Here is a 23,097-nt window from a genome sequence, read left to right on the forward strand (position 1 = left end):
ACCTCCTCCTCCTCCTCCTCCTCCTTTATCTATCTACTTTGTCCCAGTCTCCCGGTTATTCCATTTCTCCTCAGAGACTCTCTATCTTACTCCACCAGTGACAAGACTCTCCACCCCCCAACCCAAGGGCTGCTGGCGTACCCGCCACAGCTGAACCATCCACCATCCACCATCTCCCAACCCCACGACGCCGACGGTCCATGCCATCCGGCCACTAATCCACCACGCCTTCTTTGGGTCGCAGCCACCACCTTACTCAGTACCTACTCACCATCTCACTGCCACCCGACTTTTTCTCTTCCTTCCCCCCTCTCCCTGTTTCTTTCTGCTTTGAATCCTCGTCGCAAGGAGGAGGCGAACCCCAGCCAACAGTCAAAGGGAAAAAAAAAAAAAACCACCCCTCCCCACCCTTATTCCCGCCCGGGAAGGTGGTTTCCACTTTCCAGAACACCATCGGCCAACCCTTGGAACCTTCTTCAGCCGAGCTGTCACGCGTGGATCCTCGTCATTGCCCAGCGATCACACCTCCTCAGGGGCGGGGGACACCAAAGGAAAGCGGGCCACTTTCTTTTTCAGTCGTTGCGACTCGCAATCCAGAACTCCCCAGTCCCCATACTGCGGACTCCATCCGGCGTCCAGGTTCACCCGTGGTAATCCTGCGCTGCGCAAGACGCAAGAGGGCGGAATACAAGGAAGGAAGGAAGGAAGAATCAGCGAACACAGGGCGAAAATAGGAGGTTGACGTTGCGTTATCACGGCCTGGTCCCTTCACCACTGCAGTGTGATTGATTGCCATTCTATTCTTATACATATCTACCCGGTCGTCGTCTTCGCCGCCGCCGCTGTCGTCGCTGACAGCCGTTCATTCCATTCATTCCTCCCCCTCCGTTGCCCCCCCTCCCCCTCCTACTCTACGCTCTCTCTTTCCGTCTGTCTCTCTCTCTCTCTCTCTCCTCCCCTCGCCCTTCTCCATATTAATATCGCTCGCTCTCTTTGTCCCCGGCTTGTGCCACTCTCCAACGCTCCTTCATTGTTCTCGGGTTTTAGAGTTTTCCCATTTTTTCTTCTTTTCTTCTTTTCGCCTTCCTTTTTTGCCTCTTTCGTCTGGACGGCCACTCGGATTGCCGCCCACCCAGTATTTCCATTCCTTGTTTTTTTGGACCATTCCGGGCCCCATCCCCGGTCTGCTTTTCGTGGCCATTTCGACGGGGTGGCTGATATACTTACTTCCTGGACTTACTATTGCTACACCTACCTACTACTACCTACTATTCACCACCGCTGCAGGTCGCCATTAAAACAAACCCTACCCTACCCTAACTATCTGACCTGCCTTGCGCCGTTGGGCCTCCCGACCACCACCTGCCGGCGCGCGGCCTGCTAGTCTCGCCTGAAGGAGAATGAAGGTATGCCCATCTGTCGCTCTGAAACCGACTGCCCTTAACGCCCCTCGTTTCCCGCCCCTCGTTTATCTCGATTGTCGCTTGTTCGACACTTCCGGCACCACCACCGAAAAATTAGCCCGGTCTTGGCCCGCCCCGGCTGAATTTAGTGGTGGTCGCGGTTGTGGTTGTGGTTGTGTTGTGGTGGTCCAGATGGATTGATGGATTGTTATTATTGATTGATTGATCGAGCTAACTCCAACACCGCCCATCTCGTAGGCCATTCGTCGCTCTCTCAAAGGGGAGAAAGATCCCAAACCCCACCACCACCATCACCACCATCATTCCTCCCACCTCTCCATCACCCCCAAGTCCGCCATTGCCATCCTTCCACCTAAGAAGGTATGTCTAAACCCTTTTGTTTCTGTGCCCCCCCCCCGTTGATTTTCCTCCCTTTCCCCACGTCCACGCTCACGCCCACGCCCACGTCCACTTCCCCAAGTCTATTATTCTTCCCACCACATCCACTCACTCTCTTTATGCCTCGTCACCCTGTCTTGCATCCTTTCGTCTCCCCCTCCCCCCCTCCTCTCCCCCATCCCCCCTTTTTTACCCCTCCTTTTTTTCCCACTGTTCGGTCCTTGACTTGCCCTCGGGTCGTACTTGATCGCTTGCGTGTTCCTCCCTCCTTGGTGAACCAGTTTGTTGACCATATCCCTGTCCTGCGCGTAGGTCATCAAAGCGCTCTACGACTACCAACCAGAGCCCGGGAACTCGCAGGAGCTCGCGTTCAGCAAGGGAGACTTCTTTCACGTTATCAGCAGGGAGGACGACTTGGATTGGTACGAAGCGTGCAATCCACTCATCCCTAGTGCTAGGGGGTTGGTGCCCGTGTCCTTCTTCGAGGTGATTGGCAAGAACGGAAGAGATAGCGCCGGATCGGTGGACTTTCAAAAGAAAAAAGAGCCGCACGACTCGGGCTTCTCCGATCGCGCTGCGTTCCCTACCTCAGACTTCTTCCATACCGTCTCGCGAAACAGCTTCCAGCCCAGGATGTCCGCGCTGGCCAAGAACTCCTCCAGCAGCCCCATGGTCTACGGCATCGTCCAGTACGATTTCCAGGCCGAGCGACCGGATGAACTCGACGCCAAGGCCGGCGAGGCGATCATCGTCATCGCCCAGTCCAACCCCGAATGGTTTGTCGCCAAACCCATCGGTCGCTTGGGAGGCCCTGGCCTCATCCCCGTCTCCTTCATCGAACTCCACGACATGCAGACCGGCCAGGCCGTGACCGACCCGCTGGATGCTGTGAGGCGCGCCGGCGTGCCCAAGGTGGAGGAGTGGAAGAAGATGACGGCCGAATACAAGAACAGCAGCATCACTCTGGGCAAGATCGACTCCGCCGGCGGCTCGTCCATGTCGTCCAACACGTCGGGCGCTGACAAGATGTCGGTCGGTCGGCAGAGCGCCATGAGCCAGAATGGCCAACCTTATGTGAGTGCTCTCCCGCATTGGCAGTGGGCACGCATCCTGGTACTAATCCGCCATGCGCTAGGCCTACCACAATCGCAACGCTAGCAAAGGCTCCCTTGTGCAACAGGTCTCTCACCAATCCCAGCAAAGCTACCACCAACCGTTCATGGCGCCGGTCACGGCGTCGATCCCCAGATACTGCTTTGACAATGACAAGTACTGGTACATCATCGAAGCGAAGATGGAGGACGGCCGATGCTGGGAACTGTCGCGCTATTACCACGACTTCTACGATTTCCAGATCGCCCTCCTGACCCAGTTCGAGGAGGAAGCCGGCAACCGGGGCAAACCGCGCACGCTCCCGTACATGCCGGGGCCCGTCACCCACGTCACGGACGCGATTTCCAACGGTCGCCGCCAAAGCCTGGACGATTACATCAAAAAGCTCCTCTCGATGCCCCCGCACATCTCCCGCTGCCAACTCGTCCGCCAGCTGTTCGCACCCCGGGCCGGCGACTTCGAGATCGACCCGAGCGCATTTGGGGAAGACGCCCGGTTTTCGGGCGGGTCGCATCACTCGTCTGCCCACGAGCCGTCTCAGAGCGTGTCCCGGCAATCCTCACAGGCTCCGATCGCAGTCCACGCGGACCGCAACTCCCACCAACGCGGGCAGGCATCCCTCTCGCTCACGAACGGCGGCGGCCCGCCGCCGATGAACCGGCAAGCCAGCTCGATCACGCAGGTCTCGACGGCCTCGAGCGGCGGGGCGATGAAGGTCAAGGTGTTCTTCCAGGACGACCTCATTGCCATCCGGGTGCCCAGCGACATCAGCCTCCAGCAGCTGCGGGAGAAGCTGACGGACCGGCTGAAGATCCAGGACGAGATCGTGGTGCAGTACAAGGACGAGCCGTCCGGGACGTACGTGGACCTGGTCACGGACAGCGACCTGGACACGGCGATCCAACGAAACTCCAAGCTCACATTATATGTTGGACTTGCATAGAAGCGTGTGATTTTTTTTTCCCGTCTATATCCCGATAGATCTGTCTGTCATTTTATGTCTCATTTGTTTTGTGCCTTCAAGGGTGGCGGCCCGAGCGACTCGGGCCTCCCGGTGTATTGGTGTTCTGGAATTCCTTTTCTGTTGTCTTGGACATCATCCTCTGAGCGGTTGTTATTGAATCACGAGGTTGATGCAGGGACAAGAATGATATGCCTGAAACGTTTACGCCATCATGTACCCTTTCGTTGTTCTGGTTCTGGTTCTGGTTCTGCATTGTCTGTGTTCTCTGGGCCATGGCTGATTGGTTTTCTCCATACCCTTGTTGTGTGATGCACTGTTGTCCTCTGTACATAAGTCTTCTCCTGCATATATATTCACCCACGGTAGGTAGGCTTCTACACCTACTGCTTTTGACTGCTTTCCGCGGCCCATGGCCTAGTAGCGTAGCCTGGTGGCCTCGTGGCCTCGTGGCCTAGTGGCCTAGTGAACTACTCCAATTCCGGTTCCGGCCATGTGACGGGTGGCGTAGAACCATTTTCATTTCCTGGTCAATCTTGAGTGGATGGCCACGTTGTAGCGACCTTAATTTGTGGATTTCCTCGGCCGCAGATCTGGCGCCGACGGATTGCCGGGGCCGAGTCACATGACGGCGGGCGGTTCCTTTTCGCCGCGGAGTTCAGGCGCTTCCGGTTAGATATCGTCTGGTCTTTCGCTTCTCTCCTCTCCTCTCCCTTCCCTTGTCTCTCTCGATCATTCAACCCGTTCAGTCGGTCTGTATATATTTCCCAGCGACGTCGTCTACTTCTCGTCCGGTGTCCTCTCCCCCACACTCCCCCCCCCTCTCCCCCTTATCCGCCGATCCTTACCGGCCAACCAACAACCTCGGGTCTGGTGTTTGTCTGTCTATCTCACCACCGCAACGCCCCGTTTCCGCACGCACGCGCAACAAAACCGCCTTTGTCCAGCACAAGCCAATCCCTATGAGTGGATCCTCTGCGAGACTGTGCGCCGACTACCTGCCCGGCGCACTGCGCACTCGGGGGCCGATCCTGCGCGCCGTTCCTCGGGGAACTCGCCGATCGGCTATCAGGGAGTATAAGCGGGGGGTTCATGGCGCAAATGGCTCCCACGCTCGTCCGTCGATAACGGCTCGCGCCTGCGACCGGGTAGATGTACGAGCTTCCCAGAGTGTCTATGCGCGCCGCTTTGCGACTGCCGCCGAGGGCACCAGTGTCCAGGAGGCCGAGGCCGAGGGCGATGCTGCAGCTGGGCTGCAGGGCGGTCCGTTGAGGGAGTATGACCTTCGCGTCCAGCAGGGTCGCTTGCGGGATGATCCGTATCAGAGACGTATGTTTCTTTCTTTCTTTCTTCCTTCTTCCTGTGCTGTTTCCAGTTGTCGACTGGTAGCGATGCGAACATTTATGCTAACGAACGGCCTCCGCTGCAGAAATCATCGAGCAACTCCAGGACCTATACCAAAGACTGACATCCTACACGCCTCCTCCCGTCGTCCAGCCCGCCGTGGAATCGCTCGACGCAAAGCCCAAGGGCTCGTTCTTCGGCTCGCTGTTCGGACGCAGCAGCGCCAAGCAGGCGCTGACCATCCCCGAGTCCCTCCCCAAGGGCCTATACATGTATGGCGACGTCGGCTGCGGCAAGACCATGCTCATGGACCTGTTCTACGAGACCCTGCCGCCCAACATCTCCAGCAAGAACCGTATCCACTTCCACAACTTCATGCAGGACGTCCACCGCCGCATGCACGTCGTCAAGATGAAATACGGCAACGACTTCGATGCCCTCCCCCTCGTCGCGGCTGATATTGCTTCGCGGTCCAGCGTGCTGTGCTTCGATGAGTTCCAGTGCACCGATGTCGCGGACGCCATGATCCTCCGAAGGTATATACACACATCTCCACCCCGAGTAACCAGTCCCGTCTAACCATCCACCCTTTTCCTATCATCTCAGACTCCTCGAATCCCTCATGTCCCACGGCGTCGTCCTCGTCACCACCTCCAACCGGCACCCCAACGACCTGTACAAAAACGGCATCCAGCGCGAATCCTTCATCCCATGCATCAACCTCCTCCAAACCGCCCTAGCCGTGATAAACCTCAACTCCCCAACCGACTACCGCAAGATCCCCCGCCCCCCAGCCGCCGTTTACCACCACCCGCTAGGCCCGGACGCCACCGCCCACGCCCAGAAATGGTTCGACTTCCTGGGCGACCCCATCAACGACCCCCCGCACCCAGCCACTCAGGAGGTCTGGGGCCGCAAGATCGACGTCCCCCGCGCCAGCGGAAAAGCCGCCCAGTTCACCTTCCAGCAGTTGATCGGGAGTGCTACCGGCGCGGCGGATTACCTGGAATTGGTCAGGAATTATGACGCCTTCGTTATTACGGATGTGCCCGGCATGGACCTGCACCAGAGGGATTTGGCCCGCAGGTTTATTACCTTTATTGATGCCGTTTATGAGAGTCGGGTTCGTTCTTCTTTCCCCCCTCCCTATTCCTCCTTCCCCCATTATCCCCAAAGCCATCCTATATTCCATCTTTATTTCCAACCCCCACCATCTCCACCTCTCCCTTCTTCAAATAACATACTAACCACATCTTTTCTTTTGTGATAAAACAGGCAAAACTCGTCCTCACCACCGCCGTCCCCCTAACAAACCTCTTCCTCTCCCCCTCGGAAGTGAAATCCGCCACAAACAACTCCATCGGCGACAACGACGGCGAGGACCTCTCCGACGCGATGCGCATGATGATGGACGATCTGGGTCTGTCGATGCAGGCGCTCAAGACGACCTCGATCTTCAGTGGCGATGAGGAGCGCTTTGCCTTTGCGCGCGCCTTGTCCCGGTTATCGGAGATGGGGAGTAAGCAGTGGGTTGAGAGGGGGTTGGGGGTGGGTGTGGAGGATGGCACGGGGAAGAGTGAGCAGGAGGCGTATTCGAAGGCGAGGGGGAGGTGGGCGGAGGATAATATGTAGTCAGTTGTGGGTTGTGGGTTGGGTGAGACTTGGAGACGGGTCTAGCTTTGTTCGTTGCATATACTATAGAGTAGATATTTGTGCATGCATATAGTTCATGGTCCTTAGTAACCGAGGTCATTACGATTAGTCTAGCATGTACTCTGTAGGTGGTATGGGTATGCTACTGAAGAGGTGAAGTAGTAGTGACGTCACCGGGCAGTCGAACGAACCGCCGCAGAAAAGCCAGGAACTCAGCAAGAAACTGCAGAGAAACCTCGACTGTTGACAGGAACAGTCCCACAACCAAGGTCCTGCGTAGATCATGTCAGCCCCTTCAGCGGTCCTACCATTGGCCCAGGCCTGGAAATACGACGTGCCTGGAGACTCCGTCCATCGCTGACATCATGGAGCACTGGCTTCAGACCGTAACCTGTTGCATCATTGTCGAGTCCAGACTCCTGTCCCTGAACGGATGCTACTAATGCTTAGAAATTCAGAGCTCCAATTGGATCCGTGGGGATCCGGCTATATAGGGTCTTGCTTGCCCACCCTGCTGCTGGAAATTAGTCCTCACAGTTAGGAGTCCGAATCCTACCATCAGCCTTCTACAATGTCTGCCAAACAGGCTGATCTAAGCCGAGATACGGTCGAGCTCTCTGGAGCCCAACCCATGACCACCGACTATGGGATCAAAATCTCGGATCCCGATCATTGGCTGAGAGTGGTGGATGCCCAACACAACGGCCCCTCGCTGTTGGAGGATCCGATTGCGCGGGAAAAGGTATGACCCTTCTCTCAAGTCTTTCATGGATGAGCCTAACCAGCATAGATCATGCGCTTCGACCACGAACGTATCCCAGAACGCGTCGTCCACGCACGTGGAGCAGGAGCCTTTGGAACCTTCAAGCTCCACAAGGCTATTCCTGAGCTCAGCTCTGCTGGTGTTCTCAATGACACGTCTCGGGAGACTCCCGTTTTCGTGCGCTTCTCTACCGTCCAGGGCAGCAGAGGCAGCGCGGACACCGTTCGTGATGTTCGTGGCTTCGCCATCAAGATGTACACGTCCGAGGGAAACTGGGATATTGTTGGCAACAACATCCCGGTTTTCTTCATCCAGGATGCCATCAAGTTCCCCGACGTCATCCACTCCGTCAAGCCAGAGCCTCACAATGAAATCCCACAGGGCCAGAGTGCCCACAACAACTTCTGGGATTTCCAGTATCTGCATTCGGAAACCACACACATGCAACAATGGGTAAGTCTTCTCTCCTTCTTCTGAGTTCTGACACTGACTCTCTAGATCATGTCTGATCGTGCCATCCCCCGCTCGTACCGCATGATGCAAGGCTTTGGTGTCAACACTTTCTGCCTCATCAATGCGGAGGGCAAGCGCCACTATGTCAAATTCATCTTCACCCCGGAGCTGGGTGTCCACTCCTTGGTCTGGGACGAGGCCTTGAAGATCGCAGGCCAAGATCCTGACTTCCACCGGAAAGACCTGATGGACGCCATTGATGCTGGGCAATATCCCCGATGGAAGTTCGGCATCCAGGTGATCCCGGAGGAGAGGAAAGACGACTTCGAGTTTGATATCCAGGACGCTACCAAGGTCTGGCCCGAGGAGCTTGTGCCAATCGAGTATATTGGACAATTGGAGCTTAACCGCAACGTGGACGAATACTTCCCCCAGACAGAGCAGGTGGCTTTCTGCACGAGCCACATCGTACCCGGCGTCGATTTCTCAGACGATCCGCTCCTCATCGGCCGGAATTTCTCATACTTTGATACGCAGATCTCCCGCCTCGGCCCTAACTGGGAGGAGTTGCCTATCAATCGTCCTGTATGCCCGTATATGAGCCTAGTCAACCGGGATGGCCAGGCGAGACACCGCATCACAAAGGGCAAGGTGAACTATTGGCCCAATCGGTTTGACACTAACCCCCCGTCCTCGCCAGCTCAGGGTGGGTTTGCCACTTATCCTGAGAAGCAGCAGGGCGTGAAGGCCCGCGCGCTGTCGGATAAGTTCAAAGAACATTTCAACCAGGCCCAGTTGTTCTACAACTCCCTCAGCCCCATCGAAAAGCTTCACGTTTCCAAGGCCTTCTCGTTCGAGCTGGACCATTGCGACGAGGAGATCGTGTACAAGCGCCTGTCGGAACGCCTGGCCGTTGTCGATCTTCAGCTGGCGCAGGCCGTCGCTAAGAATGTTGGTGGCGACACACCGACCAAGACACCCAAGGAAAACGACGGCAAGACCGGGAAAGGTCTGAGCCAGTTCGACTTCCTCTCCGACAAGGCTGGAATCGCTACCCGCCGAGTTGCTATTCTTATCGCAGATGGCTTCGACCTCGAATCGTACAAGAGCATGAAGAGCGTTCTGCAGAAGCAGAACGCATTCGTCTTCACCATTGGTTCCCAGCGGCAGGGCATCACCTCCGAATCGGGTGAGAAGGTAATCCCTGATCACCATTTCCCTGGCATGCGATCCACTCTGTTTGACGCAGTGTTTGTCCCCGGAGGAAAGCATGTTGGAGCGCTGGCCAAGAATGGCGTTGCCAAATTCTGGATCACCGAGTCTTTTGCGCATCTGAAGCCCATCGCGGGAGTTAACGAGTCCGTGAACTTTATTCGGAAGCAGATCAACCTGGATGCCATCGAGTATGCATCAAGTGGGCAGGTGACGGAGAGTTACGGCGTGGTGACCGCTCATGGCACACCGTCGGAGTTGCTGCAGGTCTCTTCCAACATCAGCAAGGATAGCAAGGGCTTCATTGACCGGTTCATCTGGCAGATCTCACGGCACAGAAACTGGGCGAGAGAACTGGAAGGTTTGGTGGACGAGGTTGCTGCGTAACTGTCTGTATAGTATTAGATATGAACTAATGAAAGCGAGTGTTCTATTTATGGCTTATCGAGTACCTGCAGTCCCAATAAGTATTGCATTTAGAACACTGGATGTTATCGGGGCCTTAATAAAACACCGGGCGTATGTCAGCTGCATGTGATGTCGGACAGACGTAGTGATGTGTGGGCATCTCGGATGTGAAGGCATAGAACCATCGAGATCTTTTCCAGCTGGATAGGTACTGGAAATTATTATGTTTGCTGTGCCAGCAAACAGCAAACGCGTAGTGTTCTCACCATCCATTCACTTGGACGTGATCGCCGCATTCCAGCCAGGTCTCACAGAGCCCTCACCGGAAATCCATGCCGCTGCCGATGTAAGGGGCACATAATCCGGTACACTCCCCGCAAGTCCAGAATACTTCTACAGACAAACATCGATAAAACCGCGCCTCTTACTCTCAGCAAAACCGACCGGGATCATGGTGTTCCGGATCTCGCGCGCCCAGCGCCTGATGATTGTCATTGGGATCTCCTCCGCATTCTTTCTGTCCGAAATCGCAGGTAGATATTGTCACCCTGCAACCCACATTCGCGTCGCGTGCCTGACTGGGATTATGTTGCAGTGGGTTTCTATACCCACTCTCTCGCTCTGGTGGCTGATGCGTTTCACTATGTATGTATAAAGCAGACACTTCACTATGTGGATGCTAATGGGTTCAGTTGAACGACCTGGTTGGATTTATTGTTGCTCTCGTCGCTCTTAAGGTAGCCGTGACTCCCTCAAAAGTGAGGCATATATTAAGATCAGTCTTTAGGTCTCAGAGGCGGACAACTCCCCCAAGGCCCTATCATTCGGATGGCAGAGAGCTCAGCTTCTGGGCGCGTTTTTCAATGGCGTCCTCCTCTTCACCCTCGGAATCAGTGTCTTCCTGCAATCCGTTGAGCGCTTTGTCGCGATCCAGCGTAGGTGCTCCGCTCACACTTCAGTCACATTCCAGTCATATCTCGGTCATGTTTCAGTCATTCCAGTCATATCTCGGTCATGTTTCAGTCACATTCCAGGTTCGACTGATTAATTTATGACAGGAGTTGAAAACCCGAAACTCATGTTCATCATGGGTGCAATTGGACTCGGCCTCAATCTTATTAGTGCCACTTTCTTACACGGTAAGACTTGGCTCCGTGGCTCATAAGGGATTTTCGATAACGGTTCATAGAGCACCACCACCATGGGCACAGCCACGACCATACGTCCCAGCCTGTTGAGGCCCCAACCTCGGTAGGTGATGGTGTACAAGATCCAGTAGGTTTCTGCGGGAAGCATTGCGCAGCTTGCGGGTGACTGACACCCATTGCTCCACCAGCACGATAACCATAAACATCTCTCCCAAGCCACTCGGCCCGCATCTCATAAACATGACTTGGGCATGTTGGGAGTCATGGTGCACGTCATTGGGGATGCAGCGAACAATGTGGGCGTGATGATTGCGGCGTTGGTTATCTGGTTCACTCATTACGGGGGCCGCTACTATGCCGACCCCGGAACAAGCATGGGGATTGCTCTGATGATTATTTGCACCTCCATCCCCCTCGGTATGCTCCGTCCCGTTGCCGGGTGCCAGAGATCTAATATCCGACCACAGTGAAGCGATGCGGCCTTATCTTACTGGAGAGTGCGCCCAGTGGAGTTGATCTCGAGGATGTTAAGCACGACCTGGAAAAGGTAGGCGTGCATTGATTAATCCCGGCAGGAGGCAGCCTTCTAATCTTTTGGAATGCTCCGTAGATCTCCGGGGTCGTGTCCATCCACGAGCTGCACATTTGGCGCCTCAACCAGCAAAAGGCGCTCGCCTCGGTCCACGTCATGGTGTCGGACTGCTCGGTGTCAGATTTCCTGAAGCTGATCAAGACGATAAACGAATGTTTCCATGCGTACGGAGTCCACTCCACCACGATCCAGCCGGAGATGGCCCATCCGGGGATGATCGCTCTGGGAGGGCAGATGACCAAGGTCGTGGCTGAGGGGATGGAATTGCAGGCGGGAGTATCGGAGAAGTGCCAGGTAGTGTGCGGGACTCTGTGCGAGGCGCTGACCTGCTGTGGATAGATGAGAAGAGGATGAAGACGACAGACGAAAGACGAAGCCGAAGAGGAGGGAGGAAGTCGATGCTGCCTGCCCAAAGTGGAAGGAGCGCGGGGTCATCTGACTTGCCTTCCGGATGTGGAAAGAATTGCTTTTCTCTGATTGCGCGGAATGAGTTCCGCCCGATGGGTTTTCGGTGTTTCAACCGGAGGAGTAAAGTAGACAGATACCAATAATCATCATGCATGCACACTTCATCCTCCGTAGTAGCAGCATTCGAAGCGCCTTGGTAGCATTAGGCAGGTGCTCGCGGCCCACCCGCAGATAAGCCCGTCCCCACATCCTATCTTCTTCCTCGCTAACCTCAACCCACTGCTAGTCTAGTATCTAGATATCAGCCATGCCGACATCTCCCCCTCCCCGCTAGCGACTACTAGTACATACATGCTTTCCGATTCCGAGGCACCGCACCGACCACCCTGTCAGGGTCCCATCGCCAAACCTATATAGATAGCGGCCTCGCAACCATGCCGGATCCCTCCGTGGATATCTTCCACTCAATAATCTCCTTAGACCCCTCCAACAATGTCATCCACCTGGGAGCTCCAGGCCCAAAAAGCCAGAGATATCCTCGACGACTCCATCCCCAAGCAATGGCTTCTCCCCGCGCACCAGCTCCCCTCGCCCGAGGAGAAGAACGTCGAGGATTTTGCCCGCAAGAGCGGCCTGCTCTCCGAGAAGGAGCTCGCCATCACCGATCTCTCCGCCACTGCCCTGGTGCGTGAGATGGGGGCTGGAAGGCTCAAGGCGGAGGATGTCGTAGTAGCGTTCCTCAAGCGATCCGTATTAGGTCACCAGTTGGTAAGTAAACCCGTTTGTTGCACATCATCTGTCCAAGATTATGTACGGCTAACCTTGGGTGTCAGCTCAATTTCGCCACCGAATTCCTGGCAGATAGAGCTATTGCCCGAGCCAAGGAACTGGACGATTACTTCGAGCGGACCGGAAAGCTTGTTGGCCCGCTGGTGAGGCCCCCGTGCCATCCATACACACAGACAGCACGAAGACTAAAGATTCGTAGCACGGAGTCCCAATCAGCGTCAAGGAGCATATCGGAATCAAGGGACTCACTTGCAACGCCGGCTATGTGGCATGGTACGATCCTCTTCCTGGATAAAATTCCCCGAACAACATCGGAGCCCATGTTCTGACAGCACCAGGGTGAACGACATCGCAGAAGAAGATGCACTCCTGCTACAATGCCTCGAGAAAGCTGGTGCGGTCTTCCACGTGCGGACCAACCAGCCGCAATCTCTCATGGTACTACAGTCCACGTCCCTCTCACATCGACAACGCTAACCAACCGACCACAGCACCTCTGCTGCAGCAACAACCTCACGGGAACAACATTAAACCCATACAACCGCACCCTCAGCCCTGGAGGCTCATCGGGAGGCGAAGGCGCATCAACAGGCTTCAAATGCGCGCCTCTCGGCGTGGGAACAGACATCGGCGGCTCCATCCGAGCCCCTGCTGCATTCTGCGGCTCGTACGGATTCCGTCCGACTGCGCTTCGCAACCCGATGACTGGAGCCAAGGCCCCAGAGCCGGGACAGGAGGCTATTCGCGGCGTGATCGGGCCTCTCGCCAGCCAGAGCGTCGAGGATCTCGATCTCTTCCAACGAGCCGTCATCGACCAAGAGCCCTGGGACATCGAGACCTCCCTGGCTCCAGTCCCATGGAAGAGAGTCAGCCCGAAAAAGGACATCACCATTGGCATCATGTGGGATGACGGGTATATACCTCTCCCCCCTCCCCTTCCCCCAGTATCGATTCCACCAAGAGAGAGACACTTACTAATAGCCAACAGCTGCGTCCGCCCTCACCCCCCCGTAACCCGCGCGCTCAAACACACCAAAGCCAAGCTCCAAGCGGCCGGTATCAAGGTCGTCGACTGGGAGCCCTACAAACACGACCACGGCTGGGATATCATCGTACGACCTGCCCCCCCCCCTCTCTCAAACCAAACCAACCCAAACATCCCAATAACTAACCCCCAACCCAAAAACAGTCAGCAATGTACTTCCCCGACGGCACAGCCAGCCAACGCACCCTAATCACCCAAACCAACGAACCCACTCTCCCGCTCACAGCCTGGTCCTTCGCCTACAGCAGCCCCACCCCGCTCACCATCCACGAATCCTGGTCCCTGAACGTGCAGCGCGACACCTACCGCGACGAATACCACGCGCTGATGAAATCGCGCGGCGTCGATTTCATCCTCTGTCCCGCCTACGTCGGCGTCGCCGCCGTGCTCTACGAATCCCATTATTGGAATTATACCGCCATTTGGAATATTCTGGATTTGCCGGCTGCGGTGTTTCCGTCCGGGTTGAGGGTGGAGAAGGAGTTGGATGGGTTGGGTGGGGATGGGGGTTTTGTGCCGAGGAGTGAGACCGAGGAGACGGAGTGGAAGAAGTATACCGGTCCCGAGAGGTATGAGGGGGCGCCCGTGGCGGTGCAGTTGGTGGGGAAGCATTTCAGGGATGAGGAGACTCTGGCGGCGGCGGGGTTGGTTAGTCGGATTCTGGAGGGGAAAGAGGGGGGAGGGGTGGAGAAGTCGATGCTTTGAGTGAGGCTATTTTCTCATTTCATTCCATCAGATGATGAGGGTGAGGGTGAGGGTGTGCAGCATGAATGAACGATGCAATGAACTGAGAAGGAAGACGATAGGTGACGGGTATGTCGATATCATTGATCATATCATGTACATCCATTATTTCCATCAAATTGATCATCATCATCAAACATAGATACATAAGAAGTCCATCCATCCATATTCCATCTAGGCCTGTCCGTTCGTCCAAGCATTAAATCATGAAAATCCCATCCATCCAAATCCTCAAAGAAGTAAAAAAAAAAAAAAAGAAAAAGAAAAAGAAAAGAAAAGAGAAAGGAAGCAAACATCAGAAGCATAAAAAGGTGGTGGTGATGTTACTTCCTCCAAAACATAGCTTTCCCCATGGTCCTCTTCATGGTCCACTTCGTCTCGGAGAACTTATCCTTGATGTTCGCTCCTCCGCCGTAGCGGTGCGCTGTGGTGGTGGTGCGTCCGGCCTTGGAGCTAGACGTCTGGCTGATGGTGGCGAGATTGCCGGCGTCGAACTTGCCCTTGCCCTCGACGATCTTGTGCACGACGAGCAGGATGGCGTAGGTGGTTGAGCCGAGGACGCGGATCACGGCCAGGCCGGCCACGGACCACAGGAGGATGGTCAGGTAGATGTTGGTGCCGCCGGCGTCCGGGCTGTAGATTTCGGAAATGGCCATGCCGAGGATGACGTTGGCGATCATCCAGATAGAGACCATGTATGTGCGCACCGCGCGATAGTAATCTTCCTGCAGCTGGCTCTCGGGGATAGGGGGCTCGGGGACTTCGACGCGGTCGCGGAGGTTGCGGAGCGCGGCATCGTATCCACTGTCGATGTCGAGTTGCTCGGAGGGCATTTCGACTTCGACGGTCGTGCCGTTGATCACTCGTGCCGCGCCGAGGTCGGTGTTCATTACGTTGTCACCCTTGGTACCCCAGGTCACGTCGTGGGTGTTGCAGAAGGCGTATACTTGTAGGGTGCAGATGTAACTCGGGAGAAGAATGAAGTAGGCCGCGGAGGAAGTGAACATGTGCCATGGGTCGAGGTAGAGGAAGGAAGAGAAGAAGTAGAGGCCGACGGTCGAGAGTAGGGACATGACGATGTTGGTGAACAGTCCGTTACTGACTGTCAGCTTGGAATCGTCCCCGAAGCGCGCCATCATTTCGATCACGACAAGGTAAATCGTGCAGAAGATGGTGTAGAACATGACAATCGAGTAAACGATGATGCCGGTGAGATAAAGTTTTTTGGCACTGTGAGAGTTAGTTTTCATTTGTTGTCTGCCATCAGTAGGGGCACTTACCCTTGCGGTCGATTACCCATGGAGATGATAAATTGTAGACACATGACCAAGATGACAGCATATTTGAGTATAATGAAGATGTATTTGCCGATATTGTGACCAAAAGGATCGATCGTTTTGTCGGTAAGAGATCCAGCAATGAAATAGAACACCAGGTAGAAGTTTGCCTGACAAGAATCACCATGTAAGCTGTAAGCGCTGGGAGTGCATCGCTGGATGACTTACCAAGCCAAAGTACGTGAAGATCAGTTGCACAAACTGATAGAAACCCTCGATCTGCAGAAGGATCTTCCGAGCGAGCGAGTGGTCGGTCTTCCATAGTTGCTTTCCATTGACAATGGAATACACGGCCGCAAAGAATGCACCGTTCAGCCATCGTCGTCTTTGGGAGATAAACTCAGGGATCGAGTCTAGCCAGCTTGTTAGTACCATCAAATGTTGACAGGGCTCTGTACATACCTGGCACATCGGTTTCACCAACCGCGCTCTTCACAAACTTCAGAACCCATCTTTCTTCCCTCTTGGCTACCAGTTCCCAGCAAAGAATACGATCTTCTGCCAGGTACATGTTGGCCGTAAACACATCTGCGTCCTTGCCGTGCAGCGTCTCTCCCTTGAAATACTGGTTCAACGGTCCATTGCCCTCGGCATCGTTCTGCAGCGCAAAGAACCGGTACGCACTGAGCGCTCCGGGAAGCACAGTAATGTACCCGAAAACAGACTCCAACGGCTTGTCTAAGATGTTGGACATCTTGTATTCGAAGTTTTGACTGGCAACCAACGGGTTCAACAGACCTAACCACCCCTTGCCCTTACCAGCTTTGATCTCACCAGCGGCTCCGGCAACGTTGGAGTTCTGGTCAAACGACTTCCAAAGGTGATACAGCGCAGTAGTGGCGGGCTTGGTACCGACATCCAGAAGAATACAAATGTTCGGCTGTAGTGCTCGGCCAAAGGCGTTGAAGAACCAACGATGCGAGTTGAGCTTCTTCTTGTTATGTTCCTTCAGGCAGAAAATCACCTGGCATGGAGTCATTCCCTTCTCGGCACCCTTGAACTTCAAATCTTCATCGAGCGACACCTGGGTTGTATATTCGTACACGTGTGCGTTGACCTGCTTCTGGTTGACGACGTTCTTGGCGATACCTTCCTGGTAGACACCCAAAGCGGCCAAGGCATTGAGGGTCCGAGGGTGCACCTTCTTACGACCGTCCGCGATGATGCAGACGACGATCTTCTTCCAACCATCCTTACCCCAGGTGCGAGACTTGGAACGCGAACAGAAATGGGCGATGTTGCGCATAATACCATGCATTGTGCGAGTGAAACCAACTTCATCCTCGTTATACATCGTGACGCAAATAAACAACTCCGTCTCTCGCGTGGTATTTCCGATTTCCTGACGCAGCTTGTATCCTTTCTGGGAGAAGTCGTCCGGGTCGCAGGTTACCGCAGTGTACCGCATGTGGGTGAATTCGCGATCGTCTCGACGAGGCAAGAACGAGTATAGAATAGTCGGGATCTTGCACTCCAAGATCAGTTCACCGTTGATCAGTTGAACTTCTTTCTTAGACATCTGAGCATCGCGGACACCTCGACGGCCTTGCCGTTCCGGGGCGGGCCCATAATGCATGTTCGGGTCTACCATTTCATCGGCTTCGTCCATGTCTTCGTCCAGGTCAATCTTATCCATCGCGTCCTTTTCGTCCGTGATGATCGTCGATTCGCTCATGAAAGATTGCATGCTGGCCCGATTATCATGCCTGGGGTCAATGGTCCGTCCACCACCGCCAAACACGTCGTAACTATCGGGCCCTTCGATCTCGATACTGGCATCCTGTCCAACAGTCGATGCGCCCGGGTGGGAGAACAGTGGTGCCGGTGGCAATGGTCGTCTCGGACTACCGCCATATCGTGAACTTGGGGTGCCCGGTCTTGGACTACCGTTGATATCCGCACGTTCATAATTCGAGCCTGCGACAGAGGGAGGCGCCGGCGGTCCGGTCCAGTTTGGTGCACGTGTGGGAGACCAAGGTCGCACGGGCGAGCCTGGCCGGGATGAGTAGTGTGGGATATCGACTGTCGATGCCGCTGGAGGGGGAATGGTGGGTACATTTCGCAGACTAGACGCAGGTCGTGAGGGAAACTCGCTCGTCTCATACTGGTAGTAGGGTTCGCGGTCACTTCTGCGATGTTCAGCACGTGAGTTAGCGGCCCGCTTCGCATACATCATTTCGACAATCATCGTGAAGCTATCTATATCGGATGCACATGGGCATCCGATACGCTCACAAGGGGGTTCGATATACGCGTCAGGGTAACTCTGTCCAAGAAATGCTCCAAGTCTTTCGACTTAAGCTTCCCCACGAGCAACATTTAAAGGACATCAACAATATCAACAAGGGGCAGAGGTATAGTGGAGCTGGACGAAGGAACGACGATCATCCATCGTCATCGGTATGCCAGAAAGTCACATCGTAGGGGAGGGCAAAAAGCGCGGGACTACTCACGAGCCATCGTCGTAGGAGTCCCCATAGTGGTATTCCGAAGTAGCTCCCGTCTCGGCACTCAAATCACTCTCCATGCCTGTACTTGTAGGAAGCAACCGCATGGTGGCCCCGGTGTGACGCGCAGCGGGCGGAGGGGAGTCGTAGTTTCCGGAGCCATAACTGTACGCCGGCGGCTCCTCCTCTTGGTTCTGCGCTGGCACATACATCCGCGACGAATTGTTCATGGTTGACGGCGACTGACTGGTTCAAGCACTCATAGTATCTGAAGATCGATCGTGGGTATCTAGGTCGTGATTCGCGTCTTCTCGAGCTATCAGCTCCAACCACGCAACTCAAGTTGCAGTGATCTGCCAATTCCTGGAGAGCAGGTTGGAAGGGTTAGCTTTAGTTCGTTTGCTCTGCACTTATGTTGCCGGATCAGGGTGATGAAGAATGTCACTCACGGTCGAAGAGGGCAACGGGTTGTCTGGTGGTGAGTGCCTGTAAACAAACCGAGTATGTCGGGGAATGGGAGGAATGTATGGTATGGGTCTGAATGCTGGAGGAGGGCGGGTAGAGTGTAGGTAGGTAGGTACGAGGTAGTAGGTATATGGACGGACCCGAGGTGCCGTAGTAAACAAAGGCTGTGATCAACCACACGAGCGTCCACACTAAAAAGCAGCGATGCAATGAAGTCGGTCGCCCACGTTCGGCCGGGGATTTTAAGAAAGGCAGAGAACCATGGAAATGGGCGCCTACAGGCCGTCGTAATCACGGCGCTGACGGACGGCGCAGCGTGGAGAGTCTTGCCTGTCGCCGGGGCAACGGCGGCGTGGAGGAGTCGGCGGGGCGGCGGTCCTTGCAGTCAGCAGTACGGAGTAGTTCCTGTTCCTTACTTCGGCACGTTGAACGCGCTGAGCCGAGGATCCGTCCATGCCCAAGGCTCGCACGAGTTCTCAGGCACCATCGAACTAATTATACAATACACACACCCGGACCCAGTGGAGCATGCGATCTCGACCCCAGTCGAGCCGGTGTTGACTTGTGATGACTGCATCTGGTTCAACGTGAAACTAACGGCACCTAGACTGGAAACGCTTCGATCGCCCAGGAAAAGCTGTCAGCGGTCCCATGGAACGACCGTTCAAATGACCGTACAGCCCGCAATCAACAAAGACGCCGCGAAGAAACAAGAACGCCGCCAGTATTACGAACATTTTTTTAGTCAACCATAACAACATATAGGTGCAAGGGATTGATAGTACAGAAAAAAAAACTAATTCACAAGGGGGGCCAAGGAAGTGATGGAACGGCCCTGCCATCTCAACTCAGTCCTCGAGAGATGGTGTGCTCTGGACCTCATGGGTTTTGATTTCCTAATAAACATCCTTCAAGCCATTGCCAGCCGATTGGATATCTCACGGCTAGGTTGACTCTGCCGGCTGGGTTGGGTCGTGAAGCAAGGGCTCCCTCTCGCGATCAGCCGCCGCCGGCTGTCCAGCCCGGCGGAACAGAACATTGCGGCCAGAGTACTTGGTCAGCGAGATGTAGAGAGACTCCGCGAAGAAAACCGCAAAGATGACAATGGCAAAGATCCACTGCAGGGAGATGATCTTGACGCCAAACTGCTTCACGGCCAATCCTGCAAGGTTTGTTAGCGTTGTGATCATAGATACGTAAGGGCCGACCAATAGTGGGCGATGGGATTTCGTACCCAGTGTCAGAAGACTCAGACTGTAACCCAAGAGATCGTCCTGGGTAGACAGGATATGAGCTGAGCCCAGCGCGAAGAGCACCCAGATGAAGACATTGGCAACAATTCTCGCCGGGAGACTGTTGCTGTTCACGGCGACGGCCCCGTTCCAGAACAGCGCAATCAGGGTCCAGGCATAGGGCGCTGCGACGGCAGCAAAGTGCGCGACCGCTGGCAGCGTACGATGCCGCCAATAAGTCGCATGCTGGTTCAAGAAATGTGCGATCAGGATGATCTCCGAACCCCAGAAGTGACTGCGGGTCCACAGGAGGATCCAAGCAAAGACGAAGAGATTGTTCAGGATGAAGTGGGATCCCACATTGGCGGCGGCAGTGGCCACTACGGCATCGTTGGAGAATAAATGGTACACATAACCGACTTGGGAGAGAAGGACAATGACCCTAGATCAAGAGGCGGTCAGAACCGGTTGGTCAATGGGGAACCAAAGGAAAGCCCCGGGAAGATATATAATGGTGTCGCGTAGATAGCTCCGATGCCGGATACGGAGAGCCCACTCAAGGAGAAAGGAGACCAAATTTACCAGTAGAGCCCACCAATAACCGTGCTCAAACTAAATGGAGTGATATGCTTGTTGGCCTGCTTCCAGATGGTATGGCCGTGCTTGACATCATGGGGAGCGTGGCCGGAGTAGTAGATGCCGGCCACCACGACGAGCAGCCACGAAAGGGGAACGAGAACGCGATAGGTCCCGAGCGAATAGCGGGTATGCGATTCGCGCTTAGAGAATGGATTATCTAGAGTCGCATGGATGGGTCAGTAGAGAGATTTGAGGTTGCATGCGAGAGTCTCGGGGTCAAGGGAGGAGAGGGGGAAGAGCTCACAGGTCGCCATGATGACCCGACAGGTGAAATTCGAAAGGAGAGTCTGCGAGCGGTTGGTGGGAAGAGAACCGGTTATATGGCAGGTGTCATAGTAGTGGGATAGTAGCGTAGCAGCTAAGGGAGGAGGATCATGACCTAATGGTGGTAAAAGTACATTTTTGCTCGCCTGCACCCCGCAATTGCCTGATCTTCTGACAGGCTGGCCGGCTTCTCACTGGCCACGGGACATGCCCATGGAGAACTGCTCCGGTCGGCAGGTTTCCCTGGTTCGCATCAATCGGCATCATCGGTGGCACAATAGAAGGCAGACGCCATGACATCATCCAGGATGCGCTCCATCCTTACGTCTACTACCTGCTAAAACCCAATGGCAGATGGATTGCGCATGCGGTTAACCACCGGTGTACCCGGCATTACTATATATAAGTATAAAGGTCCCTGTCCTCCTTCCATCATCATCATCATGGTCCTGTAATGTTGTTGATCGCCCTCCCCACGTTGTCGATCCGCGCACGGTCCTACCAAGTGTCTCGTCCACCAGTGACCGAGCAAGATGCAAAGACGGTATCAACCTTTAAGGTGCCATCCTATACCAATTCGTCGTCTTGCATGGAAGATCCCAACATGATAGTCTCGGCTTTTGTACATGAACGGCCCTGTCAATCCACTCGAATTGGCACAACGAGGGTTGGGTCCGTAGTCTCCCTCCCTCGCCGCCATGGGCCCCCGAGATAAGAAAAGAAAGGTTGGTGGGCGGGGATCACTGGCCCTTGTGTAGCTGCTCGTCTTACAGGATTTGTTTCACAGCTTCCACAAGCTTGCCGTGAATGGACGAAGGTGCAACGATCATCCCGTAGCACCCCGCCAAGGTTCTGCCCAAACTGCAGTCAACTGGGTTACCCGCCAGGTCGCTGACAGTGCAGCCGAGTTCTTCAGCAATCAACATGCCGCCCGCGTGATCCCAGATCTTCGATCGATAGGAAGCTTTACGCGGGATCTTGACCATGATGTTACAGCCGCCCACTGCAATGGCGATGTACCGCAGCTGCGCAGCCCAGAGGTCCGTCGAGGCCGGCCAGGGTGCGCCCAGGTGGGATGCAAGGCGGGCATGCATGTCACGGTTGGATGAGGTGGCCGACACGCAATCCACAAAATCAAGATCCTTAGGGTCGGTGATTTGGGCCTTGGGCTCGATCTTGTGGAAGGGGAGAAGACCTCCCGTTCCCATTTTCCGAAGGAAGGCGCCTTGTCCAGCAAGGGCGAAAACCTGGTATCCATACCCATCCCGATCAACGATGTTTTCGTCGAGGCGTCCCGTCTTTAGATTCATGTTGGGACAGCCCAGAACACCCAGCCGCTGGCGACCGTTCTCGACCAGAGATAGACAGACGGCATACTGCTGACCCTGGATGAAGGTAGCCGTGCCATCTACCGGGTCCAGAACCCAGGCGCGGCCTTGCTTACTAGAGTTGCCCTGGGCGCCCAGGTCGATGATGTCGAGCATTTCCTCCTTGGTGCTTGGGGAGGAAAGCAGAGCTTCGCTGTCCACATCCGCGAGGCGAGTGGAAGAGACGAGTTCCCATGTCCGTTCGAGGAGGTCAGGGTCGGATCGAAGGGCAGTGGAGCTCTCTTCGCCCACGAACTCATCGTCGGGGAAAGCACGGTGGATGGCGGCAATGATCAATGCCTGGGCGGCGAAATCAGCAATTGTTACCGGCGTGTCATCGCTCTTGTCGAACGACCCTTTGTCCACAGCCTCCAGTAGCTTTTTTGTTAGGAGCGTGGCTCTCTGGACGGTCAAACAGGCGATTTGAAGCTCCTTGGCGTAGGGGTCGGTGGAGTCCATGGTAACGGGATGCGCGGCACCACTCGATAAGAGGCTGATCGAAATCGAGTCGGAAATAGATCACAGGGTCGCTCGTTCGACGAATTATCCTGCGGAATCTATCTCAATTGGGCCGCCTGGCCGAGTGGTCCTGAAGAAAACAATGCGCGGGGCTCGGAGAGGTTGTCGCAACCGCTATCTTAATCTTGCAGGGGCGCACAAGACTAAATATCCGATCCAAGGTCTGATTGTGGGGTCCTCTTGGAGGGGCACCCGGTGACGTAGGATGTGGAATGTACCGGTGAGTTTCCGTCACTTCGGTCAAGGATAACGAACGTAGAACGGAGGGGTGCGAAAAAGACGATGGAGCAGGCTCCTGGAGAGGCTGATCTGGAGGGTTCAAGGGGGATTTTACCAGGAAATGGAAGGAAACACGAGGGAGTGACTCGGAGTCGAAGCCACTGGAAAGGATC

General features: G+C 55.0%; 9 protein-coding genes across 9 annotated transcripts; 5 read left to right on the forward strand and 4 right to left on the reverse strand.

The window, feature by feature from the left end:
* The first annotated feature begins 1,301 nt into the window (after positions 1–1,301).
* On the forward strand, positions 1,302–3,963 carry BO70DRAFT_208415 (phosphatidylinositol-3-phosphate-binding protein BEM1). Its single transcript, XM_025538645.1, has 4 exons — positions 1,302–1,406; positions 1,662–1,784; positions 2,115–2,876; positions 2,938–3,963. The coding sequence occupies exons 1-4, from the start codon at positions 1,401–1,403 to the stop codon at positions 3,856–3,858; spliced, it is 1,812 nt and encodes a 603-aa protein (XP_025394204.1). The 5' UTR covers positions 1,302–1,400; the 3' UTR covers positions 3,859–3,963.
* Positions 3,964–4,625: 662 nt separating this feature from the next.
* BO70DRAFT_325579 (AFG1 family ATPase) lies at positions 4,626–6,923 on the forward strand. Its single transcript, XM_025540647.1, has 4 exons — positions 4,626–5,205; positions 5,306–5,756; positions 5,827–6,343; positions 6,496–6,923. Exons 1-4 carry the CDS (start codon positions 4,839–4,841, stop codon positions 6,850–6,852), a joined length of 1,692 nt encoding a protein of 563 aa, XP_025394205.1. The 5' UTR covers positions 4,626–4,838; the 3' UTR covers positions 6,853–6,923.
* Positions 6,924–6,952: 29 nt separating this feature from the next.
* Positions 6,953–9,688, forward strand: BO70DRAFT_433654 (catalase-domain-containing protein; the record flags this gene model as incomplete). The annotated part of the gene is made up of 3 exons (XM_025548428.1): positions 6,953–7,615; positions 7,664–8,089; positions 8,135–9,688. Exons 1-3 carry the CDS (start codon positions 7,445–7,447, stop codon positions 9,686–9,688), a joined length of 2,151 nt encoding a protein of 716 aa, XP_025394206.1. The 5' UTR covers positions 6,953–7,444.
* Positions 9,689–10,160: 472 nt separating this feature from the next.
* Positions 10,161–11,967, forward strand: BO70DRAFT_391106 (putative di-, tri-valent inorganic cation transporter; the record flags this gene model as incomplete). The annotated part of the gene is made up of 8 exons (XM_025546209.1): positions 10,161–10,242; positions 10,305–10,354; positions 10,402–10,446; positions 10,497–10,644; positions 10,768–10,848; positions 11,119–11,274; positions 11,325–11,404; positions 11,468–11,967. The coding sequence occupies 8 exons, from the start codon at positions 10,161–10,163 to the stop codon at positions 11,786–11,788; spliced, it is 963 nt and encodes a 320-aa protein (XP_025394207.1). The 3' UTR covers positions 11,789–11,967.
* A 336-nt stretch (positions 11,968–12,303) lies between these two features.
* On the forward strand, positions 12,304–14,465 carry BO70DRAFT_433656 (amidase; the record flags this gene model as incomplete). The annotated part of the gene is made up of 8 exons (XM_025548429.1): positions 12,304–12,625; positions 12,691–12,789; positions 12,846–12,919; positions 12,985–13,084; positions 13,138–13,559; positions 13,635–13,758; positions 13,836–14,343; positions 14,428–14,465. Exons 1-8 carry the CDS (start codon positions 12,350–12,352, stop codon positions 14,463–14,465), a joined length of 1,641 nt encoding a protein of 546 aa, XP_025394208.1. The 5' UTR covers positions 12,304–12,349.
* A 284-nt stretch (positions 14,466–14,749) lies between these two features.
* On the reverse strand, positions 14,750–18,903 carry chsB (chitin synthase class II). The gene is made up of 6 exons (XM_025548430.1): positions 18,669–18,903; positions 18,226–18,582; positions 16,175–17,901; positions 15,941–16,125; positions 15,716–15,882; positions 14,750–15,665 (listed from the first exon to the last, which is right to left on the reverse strand). Exons 2-6 carry the CDS (start codon positions 18,447–18,449, stop codon positions 14,759–14,761), a joined length of 3,210 nt encoding a protein of 1,069 aa, XP_025394209.1. The 5' UTR covers positions 18,450–18,582; positions 18,669–18,903; the 3' UTR covers positions 14,750–14,758.
* Positions 18,228–18,903, reverse strand: BO70DRAFT_325594 (uncharacterized protein; the record flags this gene model as incomplete). The annotated part of the gene is made up of 2 exons (XM_025540648.1): positions 18,228–18,582; positions 18,669–18,903. Coding segments are annotated over 2 exons (279 nt in total), but the record flags the coding sequence as incomplete, so codon positions are not given.
* Positions 18,904–19,628: 725 nt separating this feature from the next.
* BO70DRAFT_357035 (DUF1774 domain-containing protein) lies at positions 19,629–20,809 on the reverse strand (the record flags this gene model as incomplete). Its single annotated transcript, XM_025541960.1, has 4 exons — positions 19,629–19,846; positions 19,919–20,358; positions 20,499–20,712; positions 20,800–20,809. 4 exons carry the CDS (start codon positions 20,807–20,809, stop codon positions 19,629–19,631), a joined length of 882 nt encoding a protein of 293 aa, XP_025394211.1.
* Positions 20,810–21,177: 368 nt separating this feature from the next.
* Positions 21,178–23,028, reverse strand: BO70DRAFT_367082 (inositol monophosphatase family protein). Its single transcript, XM_025544495.1, has one exon. It carries the CDS (start codon positions 22,643–22,645, stop codon positions 21,587–21,589), a length of 1,059 nt encoding a protein of 352 aa, XP_025394212.1. The 5' UTR covers positions 22,646–23,028; the 3' UTR covers positions 21,178–21,586.
* Positions 23,029–23,097: the final 69 nt, after the last annotated feature.

This window comes from Aspergillus heteromorphus (assembly GCF_003184545.1).
Source record: "Aspergillus heteromorphus CBS 117.55 chromosome Unknown BO70scaffold_69, whole genome shotgun sequence".
Lineage (NCBI taxonomy): Eukaryota > Fungi > Ascomycota > Eurotiomycetes > Eurotiales > Aspergillaceae > Aspergillus > Aspergillus heteromorphus.